At 39.7% G+C, this 22,174-nt stretch overlaps 1 protein-coding gene across 11 annotated transcripts in view; it reads right to left on the bottom strand.

Moving 5' to 3' along the window:
- The window catches only part of LOC131245788 (probable inactive histone-lysine N-methyltransferase SUVR2), a 49,283-nt gene that overhangs the window by 6,731 nt on the left and 20,378 nt on the right, over positions 1-22,174 (bottom strand). For 3 of the 11 annotated variants that reach the window (XM_058245483.1, XM_058245489.1, XM_058245481.1), the window contains exons 7-11: positions 9,821-9,887; positions 9,657-9,707; positions 8,709-8,805; positions 8,341-8,421; positions 3,649-4,042 (exon numbers count right to left, since the gene is read on the bottom strand). In XM_058245483.1, coding sequence (XP_058101466.1) covers positions 8,390-8,421; positions 8,709-8,805; positions 9,657-9,707; positions 9,821-9,887 — 247 coding nt within the window. In that variant the 3' untranslated portion in view covers positions 3,649-4,042; positions 8,341-8,389. Of the gene's footprint in view, positions 1-622; positions 921-3,648; positions 4,083-4,923; positions 7,009-8,000; positions 8,422-8,707; positions 8,806-9,656; positions 9,708-9,820; positions 9,888-22,174 lie in introns of those variants that run through there. The other 8 variants (XM_058245488.1, XM_058245486.1, XM_058245485.1 and 5 more) reach the window with 8 other exon arrangements.

The following is a 22,174-nucleotide window of genomic DNA, read 5'->3' as shown; positions in this document are numbered from 1 at the left end:
TATTAAAGTGATTTTTGTGTAGCATGCAACATAGGTGAGACCAACATAACATACATCCAGGATCACCAATTCAACTCATCAATGGTTAGGATCATTAAATCAAAGCTAGCTTTAGTAATGAACTACAATAAAAGGCGACCCATATGGAGCATGGATTGCATGTGAATGCCTTCTGCAGGAACTAGGTGGAGCCCACCGTGATGTTTGTGAGATATTCACACCATCCACCATTTTGGCAGAGATTATATTAGCCGAAAAATGAGGCAGATATAAAACTCAAGGCGTACAACAGTAAAAAATGGAAATGCCGTCTCCCTGGGGTCCACCGTATATGCCATCCATACCGTTCATAAGGTCATTCATGCTGGGATGGACTGAAAACACAAATATTAGCAGGATCCAAAACTTGTGGCCCCATGAATGTTTCAACAGTGGATGTATCCTCACTGCCCACTTGAGCTTTGGATCTGCCTCATTTTTAGGGCAATGTTCGGCAACAATCTTGAAAATTGGATGGACTAGATGGATTTCTCACAAGCATCATGGTGGGCCCCACCTAACTTCCTGTGGCAAGTTCTTGCGTAAGGCAGGCAAGCCACGCCCACCCATATGATATATGATCTAATTCATAATTGGGTTTTTTTAGCATATAATAAATATAGCTTATCTATCGATGGATGGTCCAAATCATCATCATCATCTGTCCCAAATATTTGTAGTCAATTGTAGAATGGATAGTAAGATCAATAATCCAAACATCACTAGTATACTCAATTATTTGGGATTTTGAGGCTAGTGCTTGTAAGGACCTTCTTCTTCCTCCTTTATTGTTTTCCCGTGACTCTTCTTCCTTTTTACCACAACCACATCCTCCAACTACATTTTCTGGCGTATTAGCATATGAGCACCACCCCCAACTTCTATGACGCAAAAAACGAGTATTGTTTCTCTCCAACAACAACATTCTTATACATGGAAGCCAATGATAGGTGAAAGACATTTGAATAGGAAATTTTTTTTTATTTTTTTATTTTTTTATTTTTTTATTATTATTTTTTATAAATTTGTCTAGAGAATGATATTTTCTTAGAAATGGAAGGCACTTTGGTTATAAACAAAGAGAGATGGCCATGGTTGTTGTCATGGGGAGAAGTGATTGTGAGAAAGAAATTGAGGTGAAGATGAATGGTTGTGGTTGTCATGTGGAAGACAATGAAGGGGAGAGAATTTGATTTTTATAATATATTGCGTTCGAAGACAATGAACATATAATAATTTGTTAAGAGTCTGGGTTGTGGTTGTCATGTGTTAAGGGTTGAAGTTGTTAAGATTTAGTTCGTGGTTATTCTGTGGTAAGGGTTGAGGGTGTCAAGGATTGGGTTGTGGTTGTCATGTATTAAGGGTTTGAGTCATGATTATAATGTATTAAGGGTCTGAGTCATGGTCATAATGTGTTTGGGGTCGAGGTTTTCATGTGTTAAGGATTGTGTGGCCCATCGTGGGATATGTGCCAAATCCACCCCATCCATTGGATTCAAAACTTAATTTAAAAATATGGGCCAAAGAATGAGTTACATCTAAAAATTCTACAACCCAAAGGAGTTTTCAATCTCACTACTTTATGCAGTGTAGTCCACATGAGCCTTTAATATGCCTCATTTTTGAGATCATGCCCTAAAATGACATTTCAAAAAGGATGGATGATATGGTTAAAATACACACATCACAATGGACTCCACAAGACCATCCATCTCTAGCTAGGTCTTGCAACCCAATTTGGGTCACTTCCCATCACATTAATGCGGATTTCAAGCAAAAGCCTTTTGTAGAAAGTTCCTACCACTTTATGTTGGGCCCATTGTGTTGTTTATGAGAAATCCACTCCATCCACCCGTTTTGGAAGATCATGTTTAGGCATTTTTGTTCATTAGAACATAAATTAGTGTGATTTGAAACTCCAGTGGGCCACATGACTGAAAACCGGGAAAGTGGTTGCCTACCAGTCAAACCTTTCCAGGATCTACTGCAATGTTCATAAAATGGCCAGGGTTGAACTGAAAGAGTAAAAATATTAGCCCAATCCAAAACCTTTGCAACCCCATGAATGCTTCAATCGTGTGTGTACGATCTCCATTATTTTTTGTTGTGGCCCACTTGAGCTTTAGATCTACTGCATTTTTTAGGCAAAACATGTGAACGATGTGGATTTCTCACAAACACCATAGTGGGCTCAACACAATAGTAGTAGGGGGGCAATTTTGTACCAAAGCTGTTGAAAAAGGTGTCAAAGGACTAGCTAGGGCATTTGTTTAAACCTTTCAATTTTTGAGGTGTTTGACAATACGACAAGGCTACTTTGGTCAAAATCCCGAATTATTTTCCTAGCAATTGATTAAGATGGTTATGATCATATGATCAAAGTAACTTTGAAAGGGTTGAGATTTAGGAGTGGTTGGCACCTAATAAACAATCAAGATCGTTGATCAAGCCTTTCCCAATAATAAGTATGGTTTATTCTCTACCCATTGTGTGGATGGTTAAGATCAATATAACATAGTGATGTCTGCAAGTATGGACAATGGAAGGAACCATCCTTTGGCACCCTTGCTGTATCTTTTTTGTTTTCCCTTGAGAACATGGAAATTGTTACAGAAATCGATTTCATTTCCACATATGCAATGTTTTTTGCTACTTGCATTGTAAAAAGTGGTAGTGAAAATTAACATTATAATCATGAAATTTATTTTTTTGAAAAGAGTAAATTAAATTCTCAAAAAACTAATCTATATGCATTTCCACAATATTGTTAGACACCTCTTGCTCTTGAGCATGGAGGTTTCAACAATTTTAATTGAAAATAACCTAATAAATGAACTATGAAAATTAACCGTTGACCTTTTAACATTTTTATTATTTTCTACATTGCTAATTTCCAACGAAGTTTTTCGTAACTATGTTAAGGATTATTTCTATCAAAAACCGATTTCTTCTTAAAAAGCTAATCCATGGACATTTTTATAATATTATGAAAAAAATGGTTACTCTTGACTATTGACCTTTTACCATATCTATGGAAAATCAACCTGAAAGAAAAACAAACAACGTAAATCGACCATTGACATTTCATCCCACTTTTTTCCATATTAATCGGAATCCAAGGGAGTTTCCGTATCCATGTTAAGGATTCTTCCACCCAAACACTTGATAAATTTGAGCATTAATTTTTATAATCATTAACTTATTGGTTAGGATCGTGTGCGGAAATTAACGTCATAATCATGATTTTTCCTTTTAAAAAAGAGTAAATTAACTTTTCAAAAAACTAATCCATATGCATTTCCATAATCTTTCAAATAATAATAATAATAATCTCCGAAAGATGGGCAATCAAAGGTGGACACATGTAATGAGCAGTGCAAATCAATGCTTGACTTTATTGCAATCAATATGGACTATATTCTCCTAGCCATTAACCAGGTGGTTAGAATCATCCAATCAAGGTGGAGGTGAACTATCAAATACACATGCTAGACAGCTCATAACCATGATAGGACCCTTTTTTACATTGTAGTTGATATGGACCATCAATTTTGATGACCATTGATTGGATGGTATAGATTTGTCGAATCTCAAGTGATTCAAAAGGACTTGAAAAATTAATGTGAACCTCTCCAATAATATTAACCTTATTAGGTCAACCCCAAAAAAAAAAGAACTGGAAAATTCTGAAGTCGACAAGAGAAACCAAACATGAATTCAGCTAATTCATTAACCTCTAATTTCATGAAGATACCAACTAACAAACTACCAAATTCATAAATGACTAATTTTATGTCCAAACGCACGGCCAGTTTTTGCGAGACCTGTCTTAAGCGAGCAACAGCCAGATGCTGGAAAGCTCGTGGACATGAACAAGCTTAAGTGGAGCTTTCCATGCATACAAACGATCTCTAAACGTAATCTCCTCACACATAAAATGAGGGGCCTCATGTTCGTTGAGATCAGAACGCAGTCATCAGGCCTGGGAATGTAGATGCCATATCTAAAAAAAGAGACAAATATGATCATCAAGTGGACCACACCTATACAGAATAAATTAGCAGTTAAGTGAAATGGCCAATGGTTCAAAAAGTGTAGATGATGGGCAAACCTAATGGTCATATTGTGGGCCATCTGGTAAGGCCTTTGGGTGGAAAGATTGTAAGACAGAGAAGAGTGTAAAATCAAAGAGGAAAAATTGAACTTTAATCCAAAACTTGTATTGATCAGTTAAGGAATCTGAGGCAAAAGAAAGGGAAAAACAATAATTATCCAATGATGATTTCCATGAGAACCATTGAAACATGGAATCCAATTTTCAGTTCTTGTTTGGCAGGTTGAAATCTCAGATTCTTCTCACAATAGTCATCTAGTTTTCTTGTGCCAAGAATCCAAATTTTAAAAAGTGTAATGATTGTTTGGTGGAGTCGACCCTTTTCTTTGCTATCCAAAGAACACAAATCATCACGTCAAAGGAAAATCCTTTTCCTTTCTACTTTTTGGCATGGAATCAATGGTTTATAAATAAGGCCTTAGGGTTGTGATCAAGCTACATTCCTTGTGATAAAAAAAGCTCCAATCTCTCTCTCTCTCTCTCTCTCTCTCTCTCTCTCTCTCTCTAAAAATAGAGGAACAACCCATCTCCTCCATAAAATTTCCTGTGTTCCCACTTGTGCCACCGGCCCATCTTTAAGAACCTAACATGTGACAATGTGCCACATGTAGCACTGTTATCTTCAAGCACCCCACATGTGACATTGTCCATCTTCGAGTGCTCCACATGGCACATGTGCCCACATGTGCCACAAACCATCTTCAAGAATCATGTACGTGCCAGTGTGAAACATGTGCCACACTCCCTCCCTCCCTCCCTCCCTCCCTCTCTTTACTTGCAGAAAATCATTGTTTCCTATTGTTTAGTTTCAGATAATACTGAAGAAGACTAATTCTACTTCCAGGTTTGGAGGTTTGGGTTAGAGAAAGATAGCGTGGAGAGAGGTATTGGGTAGAAAATATGGTGTCTAAGAACAGGGTAGATGGAGAAAAGCTTTTTCGTTGTATAGGCCCTCCTCGTATTGGAAATAGGTAAGGTTTGGAAAAATGTGGATTCTCACTTAGGAATGGCAAGAAGGATCCCCTTGAGGGAAGATGTGTGAGTTGGGAATAAAAAATTGAATGTCTTTCCTTAGACAGGGATTGCCATAGAGCCAAATATTTTGGTAGCGAGATGTTTTTCCATTCAAGGTGAGAAAGTTATTTGGACTCCTTGCAGAAGAAATCTTAATGAGGAAGGGGTGGAGTTGATGAGGCTTTTAGAATTCTTGTCAAGTCGGCATCCATTATACTTGAGGAAGATATTTTGGTATGGCTCATAAAAAAATCGGGAAAGTCTTTTTACAAGAGACTAGTCAGGGGGCATGTCATGCAGGCCAAATGTCACATAGTTCATCTCTGGCGTTATGGAGCTCCATCCAAGGCGGCATTTGCTTGGTTGGTGGGTAGAAGGTTCTTATAGTTGACAATTTACGAAGGCGAGGGATGATAATCCCAAACGTGTGTTTATTATGTTATAACAACTAGCAGTCGGTTGATCATCTATTTATCCATTGTTCTTTTGCATCAAAGATATGGATTGGCTTTCTTATTCTCTTTGGAGTCTCATGGGTGTAGACCAATTTTTTGCAAGCTTGACACAGAGGTAAAATTAAAGTCGAGAAGCAAATTTGGCACTTGTGTTTATTAGCAAGCTCGGAGAGATAGCCGCTGCTTTAAGAATACTAAGGGTTGTCCTTTCGAAGTTTTCAATAGGGCAAAACAAAATGTAATAGAATGGGTGCATGCAGCTAATATATTAGTTGCCGACCAGTTTCCAACTTGTTGGTTAGAGTTGTAGTCTTTGCGTCTTGTTTTTCTTTTATTTTCTTTTGTACTTTTTGCCCTTCGGCCTTAAAAATAAAAATAAAATTCAGCCTTTTATTGTCTCCACAAAATCAATACTTTCATCATTGGGAATCCATGAAACAAGGAGGAATACTCTCTAGCATCTATTTAGGATTCCTCTTGGAAGAGAAATCATGATTACCTTTTCCACAAAATAACTCTTTTCCAGTGCTTGGATTGGGATTGCCATGAACAGTCGAGAATCCTCAATACCATTTCCATTGCATTTATTGTGGTTTGGAAATCTTGCTTACATTTTTCCATGTTCTCACCTTAGATTCCTACTACCCAAACAGGTGAAACAGCTTTTCCTTATGCAGATAAAACTTTGGCATATTACCAAAATGTCCCTCTACTTGAGGTAAGGCTTCATCACTGCCTACAGTTAAAAGAAGGGTCTTTTTTTTTGTCATTTTCTATTGACCAATTTGCTATACAAAAAATCACATCCCTCCATATTTCCCCTCCTCCCATCAAGTAGAACAAATCACAGAAACAACCTATAGGATTTAGAAATCTACCATTATCAACCAAATTTACTAGAAAAATAACTTGAAAATCCTAAAAATATTTTGGAATTTTCAAAAAAGACAATTCAAAACATCTCTTCCCCAACGATGACATACCCTAATGATAATTTGTTGATCGATGATGATGTCCTTTCTGTTGTGAACAATCTGATATTGATTCATGTATGGATTCCATTTTGTGAATATGTGATAACCCTAGTTTTCTTGTCAATGACCCAAAACACTTGGGTATTGTTTCAGTTTGTGAAACTGGCTTCTGGTGAATCAAAGTCATGAAAAATAACACTTTTTAACCATGAAGAACCCTAGGTCTAGGGATTGATAAATCAAGTTGAAGCATATGTTAAAATTTATTGTGGAAAAATAGCAGGCCTTCATGACCACTTTCAATGTGTCAGGTCAGATCATGGACATGCTCATGCACTAATATTAAGAAACACTCAAAATGGTTTTAAGATCTAACTGCACTGTCTGTACAGTCATCCAGTCCCACGACAACCTGAAAATGGATTGTCAAGATCCCAATGTCCATCATTGAACAACAATGATATGTACAAAGTACAGCACTTCAATATGCTAACAAAGCAACAAATCATTCTATGAAGATATGGCACAAACACAAAAAAGAAAAAGAAACGAAAAGAAAAGATCTAATTTGAACTAGCCAGTCCCAACCCATGATAAACGGGGGTTGATGTGAGGTAGGTACCTTGGTCATCAAAATTTTGCCAAGCTAACATGAGATACAGTCCCAAAGAGTTGGAGCAAGGATAAGATGGTGATGGTGATGGTGATGTAGAGCTGATGTTAGTTAGGTAGCCGTTTGTCAAAATTTTGCCAAGCTAGCATGAGATCTGACCCCTAAGAATGTTAGGATGATGTTGTTCTTGTTGTTGATCAAAGAGGGTTGATTTGAGGCAAGCAGCCGGCTGTCAAAATTACGCCAAACTAACATGATAGCAGACCCCAAAGAGTTGAAGCCAAGGCTACAGTGGTGATGGCAACGATTATGAGGAGATTACACACAATGTCCAATCCTCTAGCTGAGTGGGAAAATTTTCTAGGCTTACCCTCAAGCAGAGGTAGCCTTATCGCAGGAAAGCCTGTAAATGGGCTGGGCTGGACAAAGAAAATTCAATTTTTTGAGCAGGCCAAAGACTGATCAGTTTAAAATCACCCAGCCTGTCGCACCTGACCCTTCATCCTAACTAGCAGGTGGATTTAGGAGGACAGCAAAAGCCGACCCCAATTAGTTGGGTTAAGGCTTAGATGAGGATGACGATTTAAGAGAACCACCAAACCAAGTTTTGGTGGAATCCCATGCTTAAGTATGGTCTTCACTCTCTTCGTCTTAAAGGATTTACAGAAATTCCGAATGGCAAACATTTTGGATGTTTTGGGTGTAAAGAGCAAAACGGTGACAACATTGAAATCCTCGTATGAAATAATTGTCAAGGGTGCTAGTGTCATTACCAAAGCACAAGGAAGAGGTCGTGAATCTCCGTTTGTTAGTAAACTTGGGAATCCATAAGTCCTATTGGCAGCATTCACACAAAAATGGCACAAGACAGTTGAAAACTTAAAGCTAATCGACACCTGTAAATCCCCTACAGCTCTATACTAAAATCCCCACAATGACTGCAGCGACTTTAAGTGCAAAACCCAACTGCCCCTCAAATATCTACAAGTAGTGTCAAACACGATTAGCTCTGTAGCAAACATCAGGATACCAGAAACAAGAACTAAACTGTTTTACCTGTCTCCTTCCTTTTCCAGCATAAAAAACTTGAAAAAGAAAAAAGGAAAGAAAAAAAATCTTAAGAGAACTTACAGTTTTGTAGCCACTGGACTGATCCAGTAGCTGGTCTGATGCATGCGGCTCATCTCAAAATTAAAGCCCTCTGCTTAGTTCCTGAGCCAAGATATAATGCTTGTTACCATGAGTGCTTAAGGGAAAACAAAAACAGAAAGCTGCTATTAATAGTTAAGGGTCTGATGGCTTCTAGCCCTGCCCCAGTTTGGACAATAGCTATATTCCTTGCATTCCTAAAATGACATATTTGTCCCTTTGATATCTGCTGGTGTTCAGAGGACCTGTGTCATTTTTTAGAAACAAAGAAACATTTGCTATTGCCTGAAGCAATGCCACACTGGTCTTTGTCCATCATGGTTTAGTAAGACGAGACGTATTGTATTTACTGCTTGAGCGCTTCATGTCTCGGCAGAATTTGCTCCCACAGCAGCACCGAAATGCCTTCACCGGATGATCATGGTCATCAAAATCAATCCCGTAATCCTGCAGCAGTTAATTGCCACACATAAGAATCAGCAACTAACGATGGCATCTGTAAATTTCTTCAAACAAACTGAAAATTATTTTGAAAGGGTTGTGTGGTCAGACCCATGGTTTTTATACTGGCTGTGCAAGGAACCTTAGTATGATATGAGGGGGTGCTCTATCAGCTGACAAGATGTTGGAGATCTTGGTCGATAACGGCCGAGATCTCAGCCAAAATATCACTTCATAGCAGCTGGTATATCAGTTTAAGAAACAAAGCTGTTAAATTGTTTAAATATTTAAGTTTAATTTGAGTAATCATTACATTTTATCGTAGTATATCTTTCTTTTAATTTTTCCTGAAATATCGGTCGATAATGACCATAACAGCCTAGTATTATCCAAGATTTTGGTTCCTAATGCCCCATAGACATTAATAATATATATCGTTAAAAAACAGCGGATATATATCAGCCATAATGGAGAATATCTCAGAATATCTTGTAATCGTCCTCTTGCTGTTAGGATCCAAAATATAGGAACTTTAAACCTTCAGCAAAACAGCCAACAGAAATCACAAATGCATTTATTATGCAGAAATAGAATATAAACAACTATCAGAGAGGCCATTGTTTGAACTCATTAATGCAAAATGCATTTCCATTGGTTGTCAGTTAAAAATTATAAAGATGTTTTATAGTTATATACCAGGATTTTTTATTTTTTATTTTTTAAAAATGATATATAACATCCACCAATGACAATGATATATTTAATAGGAGAGAAACTTCTCTCAATTGCCAAATGGCCAAGACAATTTAAAAGAGAACTAGAATTAAAGAATATTGGCAGCTGCTCAGGCCACTCACCCAAGTTAGCTCTTCCAATTCTTCTACCTTTCTTGTTGTGAAAAAGGCAAGCTGTGTAAAAGAACAAGCAGTTCTGTTAGATTGACTCGAGCACGAGATTCAGAAGCATAAGAATAAGGAAGTTCTTTAGGGAAAATATAGGAACACGAGGAAAGATTGGATACATGATAGTAGTGATGATCTGGGGTTTCCACTTCAACTGGGATCCCAACCAAGTTTGCATCGATGCATCTACAGCATTCATGAGGGCAGCACACCACGAAAGATGAAAGAAAATGAGACAATGCTTTCTTTTTCCAATGATAAGAAAACGAATTCATTCCCCAACTTAAAACAAAATGAAGAAAAGGGATCATACAAGAAACAAAAGATGATGATGGGAAAAAAAAAAATGTAACAAATTTCATTCAACTCCAGTAAACCAACTAAGAAATGAAAAGAAGAAAAAAGAGCAAAAAAGAAAAAGAAAAGAGAAGCAGATCCATAACTGAACGTCTCCTTATGGTCATCAGAGGCCTGAAAAAAAATTAAACCCACACAAGAATCCCAAGAATTATAACATGGTAAAATCCCATAACAAAAGTAGACCCTTGGTTGGCCCAACTAATTACATTTTGACCAACCCACCCAATTTCGCGAGAAGACAACAATCCATATTTGAATAAATCAAAGCATCTAAATTTTCAAAGCATTCACTCCTTCCTGAGTAGCATCAAAGTTCTACAATACCCAAAACACCAGTCCAACAAAACATGGATAACATGCCTTGAATCATAGAAACCCTACCAAAATGACCAGTTTAGGGTTACCACATTGGCAAAAAAATTAGCCTCTAACCCAACAGGGTTTGGGCAAGCGGCTAGCACTGTGGGTTTGCTCCCCACATGTGTGGGTTTGACTCCCCTCCCGGCATTACCTGATGCACATGGTTGCAGGTGATTGCGTGTATCTGCAGGGAATAGTCTTACCTCAAAAAGGGACAGGGACACCCTGTGTTGTCAAAAAAAAAGAAAAGAAGAAAGCCTCTAATAGATGCTTGGAAGAGCACCATGGTCAGACATTTGAAGCCACAATGCAGGTCAACAGCTCGTGGAAAATCTGGCTGGTTAACATGTTACTGGTTGGCTAATAAATTACCATAAAACATGCAAACCACACATTCAGCCACTTGAGTAAAAACCTGGAAACCAGGTCCACTACTTTCTATGACAGTAGCATTCATCCCAAATCCTCCACATACTAGTCTAAAAAGCAGTTGGTCATTATAGCCAAAAGATTCTTATTTCTTATTACTAAAACATTCTCATTCTGTATGGCCTATGGACTGTGAACAATCCAAAAGAAACAGCCCACATTGTAGTGGCCACTTCCATGAAAAAAAGAATTGCCACAAGATGGGGCAAAGGGTGACAGGTGACAATCTATCTTGAGGGTCCAGAAAGAATACAGCATTGTATGGTTAAGAACATTTGCTCATTTCTTTCCAAATCCTCCACATAAAAGTCAAGAAAGTAGTGTTAACAAAGTAAATTATTCACATTTCATATGGCCCTCCAGGCATGACAGATCCAAGAAGCAAACAGGAGTTCAAGTCCAGAACAACAAAAAGGGGGCAAGGGTGGATATCTCTCTTGAGATTTCAGAAAGGAAACAGCAGCCACCATCAAAAGGCCCCAATTTTCTAAATCCCGCCACATGACACCATTGGTGAAAAGGGTGGAGTTTCTTGTTTTTAAGAAGAGCAGACACATGAGACAGAGATACAGCAAAAATACAGTGTTGATGTCACATGAATGTGGGCCTTTACACTTAATTCTGTAGTACGGACAGCCACCGCATCTCTACATTACCACCGAAGTATCTGGATATCACGGTTGATGAATGCAAACAATATTTGTATTTGACAATAAAAGCAGAATGGACCATGTGCACGTGCATGCGCGTGGGGGGGGGGGGGGGCATGCACGTGTATGATCATGATGACAACGAGTATGTGTGAGTTATAAAGCTTCTACATACACAATGTTAGCCAAGAGCCGGTGCACGTATCTCTCCAACCATTTAATAATGGTGGGCGCGAATCTCACAATGCATTTAAATGGCCATTTGAACTACAAAAAAAAAATGTGCATACTAACCCTCCCTTTACTGTGCACTGAGAGTCAGTGTGCACATAGGTCCACCATCTGATAATAACAGGTTGGAATTTGACGCAGGAAAGGACGTGAGGTTGAGCACCGTCTTCCTCAAGAGGATAACTATTCTGAATCCATGGAACTTCTCTGGACTCCTCATAGAGACTTCTCGAATCCACGAGGAAAGAAAGCAGAAAATAGAAATAAATTCTAATAAATTCAAAATTAATTAATGAATGAATAAAAACGAGTTCACAACCCTTTAAATAGGGGTACCAAGCAATGAGAAAGAAATCAGAATCAAACTACAACTAAAACTCCTAGATTTCGCGACTTACTATAAATAGTAAAATTACTATTTATAGACAGTCGTGATGTCTACTAGTGCGCAAGATTTTCAGCCAAAAATAGTAAGTGTCCTATTTGGCTTCACCAAACTGTTCTCCTAATTTTTCTAAGCTCTTTTCATGTTGGACGCAACTCCTAAAGCCCAACGGATGAAGAGTTATAATCAAACTAAAACTTACTATTTATAGTAAAAACAAAATTAAAACAGGGAAACGGCAGTCGATCCGGCGGTATTTCGCAAATCCGACTTGGGCAACCCGGCATAGCGGGGTTGGTTGGCTAAAGTAGCTCGTTCTACCCCAAAATCATATATTTTACATTAGATAACTCATTCCGGATTGCGAGATACGCCCGATTTAAGGTCCGATGGTCTGGATCACTTTTGTCGTCGACCGGGCCTTTTCTGATCCATCTTGGCCATGTAACTGTCCGCGACCCGCTCTCCAGCAGTCTCCTCTACCTCAAAAGAACTCATCCTCGAGTTCTCATCTTGCTCTGGTTCATGATATTCGGTTAGGTACGCGACGTTGAAAGTCCGTGAGATCGCCATGTCATCTGGAAGAGCAGCAACATAAGCGTTGTCATTGATCTTTCGGATGATTGGTACCGGTCCAATCTTTTTATTCTTCAACTTGTTGTATGTTCTGGTCGGAAATCTTTCTTTGCGCAGATGAACCATTACTTGGTCGCCCACCTCGAACACCTTTTGTCGTCGATGCTTATCCGTTTGCTCCTTGTACTTTTCGTTCGAGGCATGTAGCTCAGTTTGTACCTCCACATGAATGCCCATGATCCTGTCTGCTATATGTTTTGCTGTAATGCTCATGCCTGGGAGCTTGGGCAGAAGGACCAAGTCTAGTGTGTGGCGAGGTACTCGTCCGTAAATAACATGGAACAAGGATTTCCCTGTCGAGCGGTTCACCATGTTGTTGAATGCAAACTTCACTTGAGATAAGGTCAAATCCCACTGCTTCGGTTTTTCACTGTAAATACATTTAAGGAGGTTTCTCAACTTGCGATTCACAACCTCGGTTTACCCGTCAGTAAGCGGGTGGTAGGCGCTGCTAAACTGAAGTCGTGTATCGAATCGAGTCCACAAAGTCCGCCAAAAGTGGCTTATGAACTTCATGTCACGGTCAGAAGTAATGGTCTTGGGAACCCCGTGTAGCCACACAATTTCTTTGAAGAATAGATTCGCCAAGTGTGTTGCATCGAGAGTCTTCTTGCATAGAATAGAGTGCGCCATCTTGGAGAAACGATCTACTACCACGAACACCGAATCCATGCCGCATTATGTTCGTGGAAGACCAAGCACGAAGTCCATAGATAAATCCTCTCAAGGGCCGTCAGGCATGGGTAACGGGGTATAGAGGCTCGTATTATGAGATTGCCCCTTGGAGGTCTGACAAATATAACAACGTTGGACTGCCTTTCCCACATCACGTAACAATTACGGCCAGTAATACCGTTCTTCCACAAGAGCTCGCGTCTTGTCTCGCCCAAGTTGTCCACTAAAGTCACCTCCATGTAGCTCTTGGATTATCTATTCTCTTAGCGAATTGTTGGGGATGCACAATCGATTTTCCTTGAAAAGGAACCCGTCTTGCATATGTAAGTCGCCGGGATGACTTTCTTGGCATCTAACCCATGCGTCCTTGAAGTCTTCGTCGTCGGCATATATGTCTTTGAGGCGCTCGAACCCGACAACCTCATTGCTCATAGTGACTAACAAAGTTGCATGGCAACTCAGCGCATCGGCTACCTTATTCTATTGTCCTGACTTATGTTTTAGCACGAACGTGAATTCCTGCAAAAACGAGATCCATTTAGCATGCACGCGGTTAATGTTAGCTTGGCTATTAATAAATTTGAGAGCTTGATGATCTGTGTAAAGTATGGATTCCCTTTGAATCAAATAATGCCACCAGTGTCGCAGTGCCTGGACCACCGCGTACAACTCGATCTCATATGTAGACCACTTCTTGCGTGCATCGCTAAGTTTCTCACTGTTGAAGGCTACTGGCTTACCTTCTTGAGACAAAATCCCCCAACCCTGACATATGAAGCATCACATTCGACTTCAAACAGTTGGTCAAAGTTGGAAAGTACAAGAACCAGGGTCGTGGATAATCTGCGCTTGATTTCGGCAAAACTCCTATTGGCTTCGTCAATCTACTGAAACTGTCATTTTTTCATGCAATTTGTGATTGGTGACACAATGGTACTGAAATTTTTCACGAACCGACAATAGAATGTCGCCAGTCCATGAAAACTTCGCACTTCGTGAATATTTGTGGGAACCGGTCATTCTCTGATTGCCTTCACCTTTTCTTCATCCACACGAATGCCCGTGGATGTTATGACAAAACCCAGAAACAATAGGCTATCAGTCATGAAGCTGCACTTTTTAAAATTGAGATACACTTTATTTTCAGTGAGCACTTGAAGGACCTTCTTAAGGTGTTCCATATGGGTGGTTTCGTCTTGACTGTATATCAAAATATCATCGAAATAAACCACAACGAACCGCCTAATGAAAGGTTTTAGAACTTGGTTCATCAATCTCATGAATGTGCTAAACGCATTCGAAAAACCAAAGGGCATGACCATCCATTCGTACAATCCTTCCTTGGTCTTAAAGGTCGTTTTTCACTCATCACCCGGCCGTGTTCGAATCTGATGGTAGCCACTCCTTAGGTCCAATTTAAAGAATAATTTTGCACCCTCTAGCATGTCCAACATATCGTCCAACCGTGGTATAGAAAACCTGTATTTTATGGTGATTTTGTTGATAGTCCGGCTATCGACACACATGCGCCAACTCCCATCTTTCTTTGGAGTTAATAGAGCTGGTACGGCACATGGGCTCATGTTTTCTCGAATAAGACCCTTACGGATCAGCTCCTCCACTTGCCCCTACAGAATCTCGTACTCATTCGATAATGAGAGCGATCAGGTAAACTGCACCCGGAGACAAAGTCGATATGGTGTTGGATATCCCGCATGGGGGGTAACCCATCGGGAAGGTCATCGGGCCAGATTTCTTTGAATTCATGTAACAAGGGCCTTAGTCTTTCAAGGATGATGGTAGGCTCGAGTTCTTCCACTTTACAATTAATGAATAAGCTTGTCTTGTTTCTTTGAATTCTTCCACGAAGTCCCGTATGGTTAAGAGAAAACAGCCCTCCACTTTAGAATTTTCAGGTAGTCCCTTTGAATCCATAAGGGCCAATATGGTCTTCCAGCCGTCCTTAACGAAGATATATATGTTATCTCGCCCTTTATGAGTGGCATCACGGTCAGATTGCTAGGGTCGACCGAGTAGTATGTGACATGCTTCCATGTCAACCACATTGAATATTACTTCATCCTTATAATGTTTGCCAATTGAAAAGGATATGGTGCGCTGTTCAGTTACTTTTGTTTCACTGACCTTCTTGATCCAACCGATTGTATATGGAGAGGGATGATGCTCCGTTTTCAATTGCAATTTTTCTACCATGACCTTGGAGACGATATTCTTGTTGCTTTCACTGTCAATGATCACGTCACAAACCTTTCGATTCACCATACACCTAGTGCGAAAGATGTTATGCCTCTATGGATGCACTTCTTTTCTTGGCGCATATAATAGCTGCCTCACGACGAGTGACTCGCCGCGATCTTGTTAAACCCAACTTGAATCATCTGCCTCGTCCTTGGTGGTATGCTCTTGTTCTTCAACATCTAGATCTTTATAGGCGTTATTAGCACTACCATCATTGATGGCGAGGTTCGCCACTTTTCGTTGGAGGCAAGTATTTGATAGGTGACCCGATTGGCCACAATGATAGCAGTTATCGAGCCTTGGTTGAGCATAGGGGTTCGGGATTATACTTAGACCAACTGCAGTTGATACACCCCTTTGGGGTCTAGCTTACCCGCTTCTCTAATCTCGGCTCGCAGACGTAGGAAGTTGAGCGCGTGCTCCTTCCCCTTAGGCTATGGAGCTCCCTGGGGTGGACCTGCCGCAGTGATCCTTGCGGTAAGATAGGTCCGTGTGTTAGGACGTTCAAGTTGCGCTTCCGCCCGAGTAGCCAACTTGATCGCATCATTCATCATCCAAACGGACTGCATCTGGACCCGATCCTGGATCGTCATACGCAATCCACTGTTGAATCGGGCGACTTGCTGCGATTCAGTCTCGACCAAATCGTTACGTGCTGCTAGGCGGTAAAATTCTTCTGCGTATTCTCTCACTGACCGACTACCCTGTCGACAATTTTGGTATTTTTGGAATAATACCTGATCGTAATCGCTAGTGAGGAATCGGGCACGTAGTAGCTACTTCATCCGCTGCCATGTGCGGATTGGTGCTTTCATCTGCCTGGTTTGTGCGAGTTACAGTTATTCCCACCAAGCTAAAGCTCCTCCTTTCAACTTGTAAGGCCACAAGCTTGACCTTCTTAGCTTCAGGGATATCCATATAGTCGAAAACTCGCTCAACTTTAGAAAGCCAATCGAGAAAATCTTCAATGTGTAGTTGGCCATTAAAGTTAGGAATATCAACCCTCATCTTAAATTCTCGATCTGTTCGATCTACTCAATCACCGCCTTGTCTGGGGTGTTGGAAGATTATGTCGTCGATCTCATCCTCACTGAAGCCCCCTTCCTCAGGAATGACTCTTAGATGCACTGCCGGTACTATACTGCGATCAGGTCGATTACGAGTTTCAGCAATTGGCGGTGGAGGATTACCACTAGGAACACGGAGTTGCCCTAGGGTTTCCGCAAAGAGATCCGCTATGCGGTCCATGGAAGCCTGCAGCCCTTGCATGGCTTGCCGATTCTCTTGTTGCGCTACTTCGAAAGTTGCCGCCATTAAAGGTAAATTCCCTGGAGTACCACCCATGGGATTGTTGCCCAACTCGTCGTTAGAAGCTATCTATCCGAGGAAAAACCTCACTCTGATACCAAATTGACGCAGGGAAGGACGTGAGGTTGAGCACCGTCTTCCTCAAGAGGATAACTATTCTGAATCCACGGAACTTCTCTGGACTCCTCACAGAGACTTCTCAAATCCACGGGGAAAGAAAGCAGAAAATAGAAATAAATTCTAACAAATTCGAAATTGATTAATGAATGAATAAAAACGAGTTCACAACCCTTTAAATAGGGGTACCAAGCAATGGAAAAGAAATCAGAATCAAACTACAACTAAAACTCCTAGAATTCGCGACTTACTATAGATAGTAAACTTACTATTTATAGACGATCATGATGTCTACTAGTGCGCAAGGTTTTCGGCCAAAAATAGTAAGTGTCCTATTTGGCTTCACCAAACCGTTCTCCTAATTTTTCTAAGCTCTTTTCACGTTGGACGCAACTCCTAAAGCCCAACGGATGAAGAGTTATAATCAAACTCAAACTTACTATTTATAGTAAAAACGAAATTAAAACAGGGAAACGACAGTCTATCTGGCGGTATTTCGCAAATTCGGCTTAGGCAACCCGGCGTAGCGGGGTTGGTTGGCTAAAGTAGCTCGTTCTACCCCAAAATCATATATTTTACGTCAGATAACTCATTCTGGATTGCGAGATACGCCCGATTTAAGGTCCGATGGTCTAGATCACTTCTGTCATCGACTGGGCCTTTTCTGATCCATCTTGGCCATGTAACTGTCCGCGACCCGCTCTACATCAGAATCTCAACATGCATTATGGGTATTTGAATATGAAATTTTAGTGATGTTGTAGGTGACTCTACTATGGTTGATGCAGCAACACTCCTCCAGGGAGTTAAGATAGCAGCAGTGTTCGAGTTGTCGGTATCGCTACAAGTTTCGCTAAGTAGAGATAAAGATATATTATCGTTATCGCCGATAACTGGAAATGCCAAAAAAAAAATGACGAATAATGGGGAAAATGATGGAATTTTTTAGTAAAACTTCAGGGCATGCCTAAATACACATATTTGCATATTTAGGAATAAAAAAATTACAAAAAAATACATTAAATAATAAGTTTTCATTTAATGGGACCCAAAAAGCATATGCTGCCATAAGAAATCGCTCCAATTGTAATCAAAATGAGTTCATATAATACAAATGCAGTTAACATATAATAATTAGGACATGTAAAAGTTAATGAACTAAAAAAGTACACCTTTTTTGGGACATGGAATCTATATATATTGGTGTACTTGGTGATTGATGGCTTGGATATGGCACTTGTTTGACATATTGACGCATCCATTCAATTTTCCAGATCATTTTATGGTATAAGCCCAAAAAATAGATAGATCCAAATCTTAAGTGAACCACATCACAGGACAGTGTTGATTGAATGCACACCATTAAAAACTTCTCAAGGGCCACAAATTTTGTATCGAACTAGTTTGTATAACCTAATTAACAAGTTGGATGTCAAATAAACATTACATTGAACCCTGGGAGGTTTTTAATGGTGGACATTCAATTGCTACTATTTCTTGTGGTGTGGTCCACTTGAGAGTTATACATGCCTGATGTTTTGGATCAAGATCTAAAATGATCTGAAAAAATAGATGGACAGCATGGATCAAATAAATACATCATGATTAGGCCCACATAGCACCAACCATTAGCCATCTTGACAGTGGCAACGTCACTAGCCAAATCAAGTCCTCTAGGTGGTGTAAGGACTTTGTGGTACCCACCGTATCCCATGTGTTTTATAATGCTGTGAATAACGAGGTGGCTACTGGAGAGTGTTCCGTGGGCCCACCATGATATATGCGAGAAATCAACTCTATTAATCCATTTCAGCATATCATTTTAGTACATGGTCCAAAAAATGAGGTAGTTCCAAATCTCAAGTGGACCACATCAAAGGGAACAACCGCTATTAAATCCCACCATTAAATTGGAAGCGCATTCCATTCCCTTAAAATTGGAAGCAGATTGGCTGGTGTACCACACACCAGCTATATAGCTGCTGCAGGTTCGTGTAGTGCGAAGACGTGCACTGACGCTGCTCGAGCTCCGAGTTGTACGAACGGTTCAAAGGAGATCAAAGTTACATGGGCCCCACAGTGATGTATTTATTATATCTACATCGTTCATCTATTTTTAGAGATCATTTTAGAGCATTATCCAAAAAATGAATCATGTCCAAAGATCATTTGGACCACACCACAAATAGTAGCAGAGATAATGATTTTCACCGTTAAAAAATACGTAGGGCCCACCATAACGTTTATTTTCCATCCAATCTGTTCATAAGGTCACAAAGACCTGAATGAAGAATAAAAACAAATTTCATATTGATCTAAAACTTTTGTGACCCCAAAAAGGGTTTCAATGGTAGACGTTCAATCTCCCACCGCTTTTTGCAGTGTGGTCCACTTGATAGTTAGATCTGTTTTATTTTTCGTCTCAAGCCTTAAGAGAGCTCGCCAAATTGATGGACGGTTTTGATATAACAAATACCCTGTGATCAGACCCACAGAACTTGCTTACGTATACAGCAGCCATACAGCGGGTGTGAGAGGACGCGGATTAGATGGATACTAACAAGTTGAGTAGCCAGTCGGCTACTAACGTGACGTCACCAAGTTATGTGGCCCCACTATGATGTATATTTTATATCCACACCGTCCATCCATTTTTAGATATCATTTTAGGGTATGAACCAAAGAATGAATCAAATAAAAATCTGTTGTGGACCCCACCAAAGAAAACAACGGGGAGAGTGATTCCCACCGTTGAAACTATCCTAAGGCCCATCATAATGTTTATTTGAAATCCAACCTGTTTAAAAGTTAAAAAAGACATTAAATAAGGGAAAACACAAATATCAGCTTGATCTAAAACTTTTGTGGCCTTCAGAAGTTTTTAACGGTGGGTGTCACTGTCCCACTGTTTTCTGTGCTGGGGTCCACTGGAGCTTTGGATTTAACTCGTTCTTTGGATATTGCCCTAAAATGATCTCTCCAAATGGATGGAAGGTGTGGATGCAAAACATACATCATGGTGGGGCCCACTAACTATGTGGGTTTAGAGAGATGCTAGTGACTGATCTACTATGTCCATTACCCGTCAGTAGCTAATCCCCTCCCGGACGCGAGAGAAATTTCGTTTTTACGAAATTCTCTCCTCTTCTCCGGAAAATCGCAATCAATCTCATCTTCCGTAAAAAACTTTCCAGAAATTTATCTTTTTCTTTTTCAAATCCGAACCGAAATCTCCGTAAATCTCGGTGAAATCAAGTTCGCTTTCAAATCTCTTTCTTTGAAGAAAACAAAAGGGTTTTTTAAAAGGGTTTTCTTATCTCGGATAATTCAGAGCTATCAACAGCGATTTGCCACTAAATCTAGCCGAAATCCACTTCCGCGGGTAGATCGGGAGAAAAAGAAGGTAAGAGATCTTTTTTTATATATTTTTTGTATTTATTTCAATTTTTTTTCAATAATAAGGAGAACGATAGCTATTTTTTCGATAAAATCGAAAATATCGCCGATATTTCGTCGATATTTGGAAGAGAAACGAAAACTTGGGGTTTCGGTATCGCCGGTTCAGCGACACCGATAATATCGCCGATATTATCGATTTCTCGTCGACAATTCAAACACTGGATAGCAGTACCTTCAAGCTGTGGTAAAGAGGACTCCTCAAATGCGATCTCCTGGACCAAATCAAGAACATATGCATGGAAAGTGGCTGATTGTGTGGAAGAAGTATTTGATCTCAGTGACAATCACGCCATCTGGTGCAGTTAGTTTGCAGTTCGAGATTGTGAACAGAAGAAATTGAGATGGACCTGACTGGTTGTCACTTTGGGGCCCCGATTTTGGGGTTTTTCTCCTCCTGTAGTAAGGCTGTAGCTGCTGAGTCCCTTTGTGTTTTTATCACCCTCTCAGGCCTTTCTGGCACTGTTTTTTTCCTCCTGAATAAAATTTAATATTGCAGGCAAAAAAAAAAAAAAAAAAAAGTGGTGTGATATAATGTGCACATTGAACCCTTTCACTACACACGGAGAGTGGGTAAGCACTTATCTTGCACCATCCAACGGGTGGGAATCTAAACACATTTCAAAAATGCATATTTGAAATTGAAATTTTAGGGGTGATATAACCCCCTTTATTGAGCACAGACAGTTGCCGAGCACATAGCTTCCACCATAGAATAATGAAGGGTGGGAATCTCAATACACATAATGTGCATGTTAAACCCTCCCTAGTCTTTACTCTGCACTGAGAGTTGGTGAACACTTGTCTTCCACCATCCAGTGGTTGGGAATCACAACACACATTTCAAAAATGTGCATTTGAATTTGAAATTTTAGTGGTGAGATATAATTATGTTTTATAAAATGCACATTGAACCCTCCCTCCCTCTCCACCTTCCAATAATGATGGGTGGGAATCAGTGTTTGCGTTAACAATAATATCGGCCAAAATTATCAGTATCGCTACTTGGCAATACAAAACCCATATGGAATACCACTAGAAATGCAAAAGTCCTGAGTATCGACGATAATATCGCTATGCATCGCAATGTATATCTGATATCACAAGATATACATCAATTTTTCCTTAAGGCTTTTACTATGTATCAACAAACCTGTCAATATCGACAGATATCGTTGACATATTCTAGGAACCATAATCTGCCCTCCCAAAAAAACAATGAAATCCGCTTTTTTGCTCATTTTTTTTCAGATATATCTCTTCTAAGCAGTTAGTGGGTGGATTTTGGTCTACTGTTTGCTTGGATTTGAGAGATAAACCGACATTTGAAATTAGAATCGAGATTTTCATGCATTTGGGCCGTTTCTCATTTGGTGAGTTATTTTGCATTTTGATCATTTTTCTTGTTGTTCAAATCATAAGAAATCCTTGATTCTTCATGTTTTGCATATAAAATCAAGGATTTCAACATTTGAAATCAAAATTTGACTATAGGCAGCCCGATTTGGGGGAAATTCAAAATTTCCCCTATTTCTCCGAAATTATTCACTCCAAACATGAAATCAAACATGTATGAGGCCTGATCTGCTGATTCGTTAAGTTCTTAT

The sequence above is a fragment of the Magnolia sinica genome, chromosome 5 (assembly GCF_029962835.1).
Source record: "Magnolia sinica isolate HGM2019 chromosome 5, MsV1, whole genome shotgun sequence".
In the NCBI taxonomy this organism is placed as follows: Eukaryota; Viridiplantae; Streptophyta; class Magnoliopsida; order Magnoliales; family Magnoliaceae; genus Magnolia; species Magnolia sinica.
Note: the sequence above shows the minus strand (reverse complement) of the source record. Positions and strands in the feature narration are given on the sequence as shown.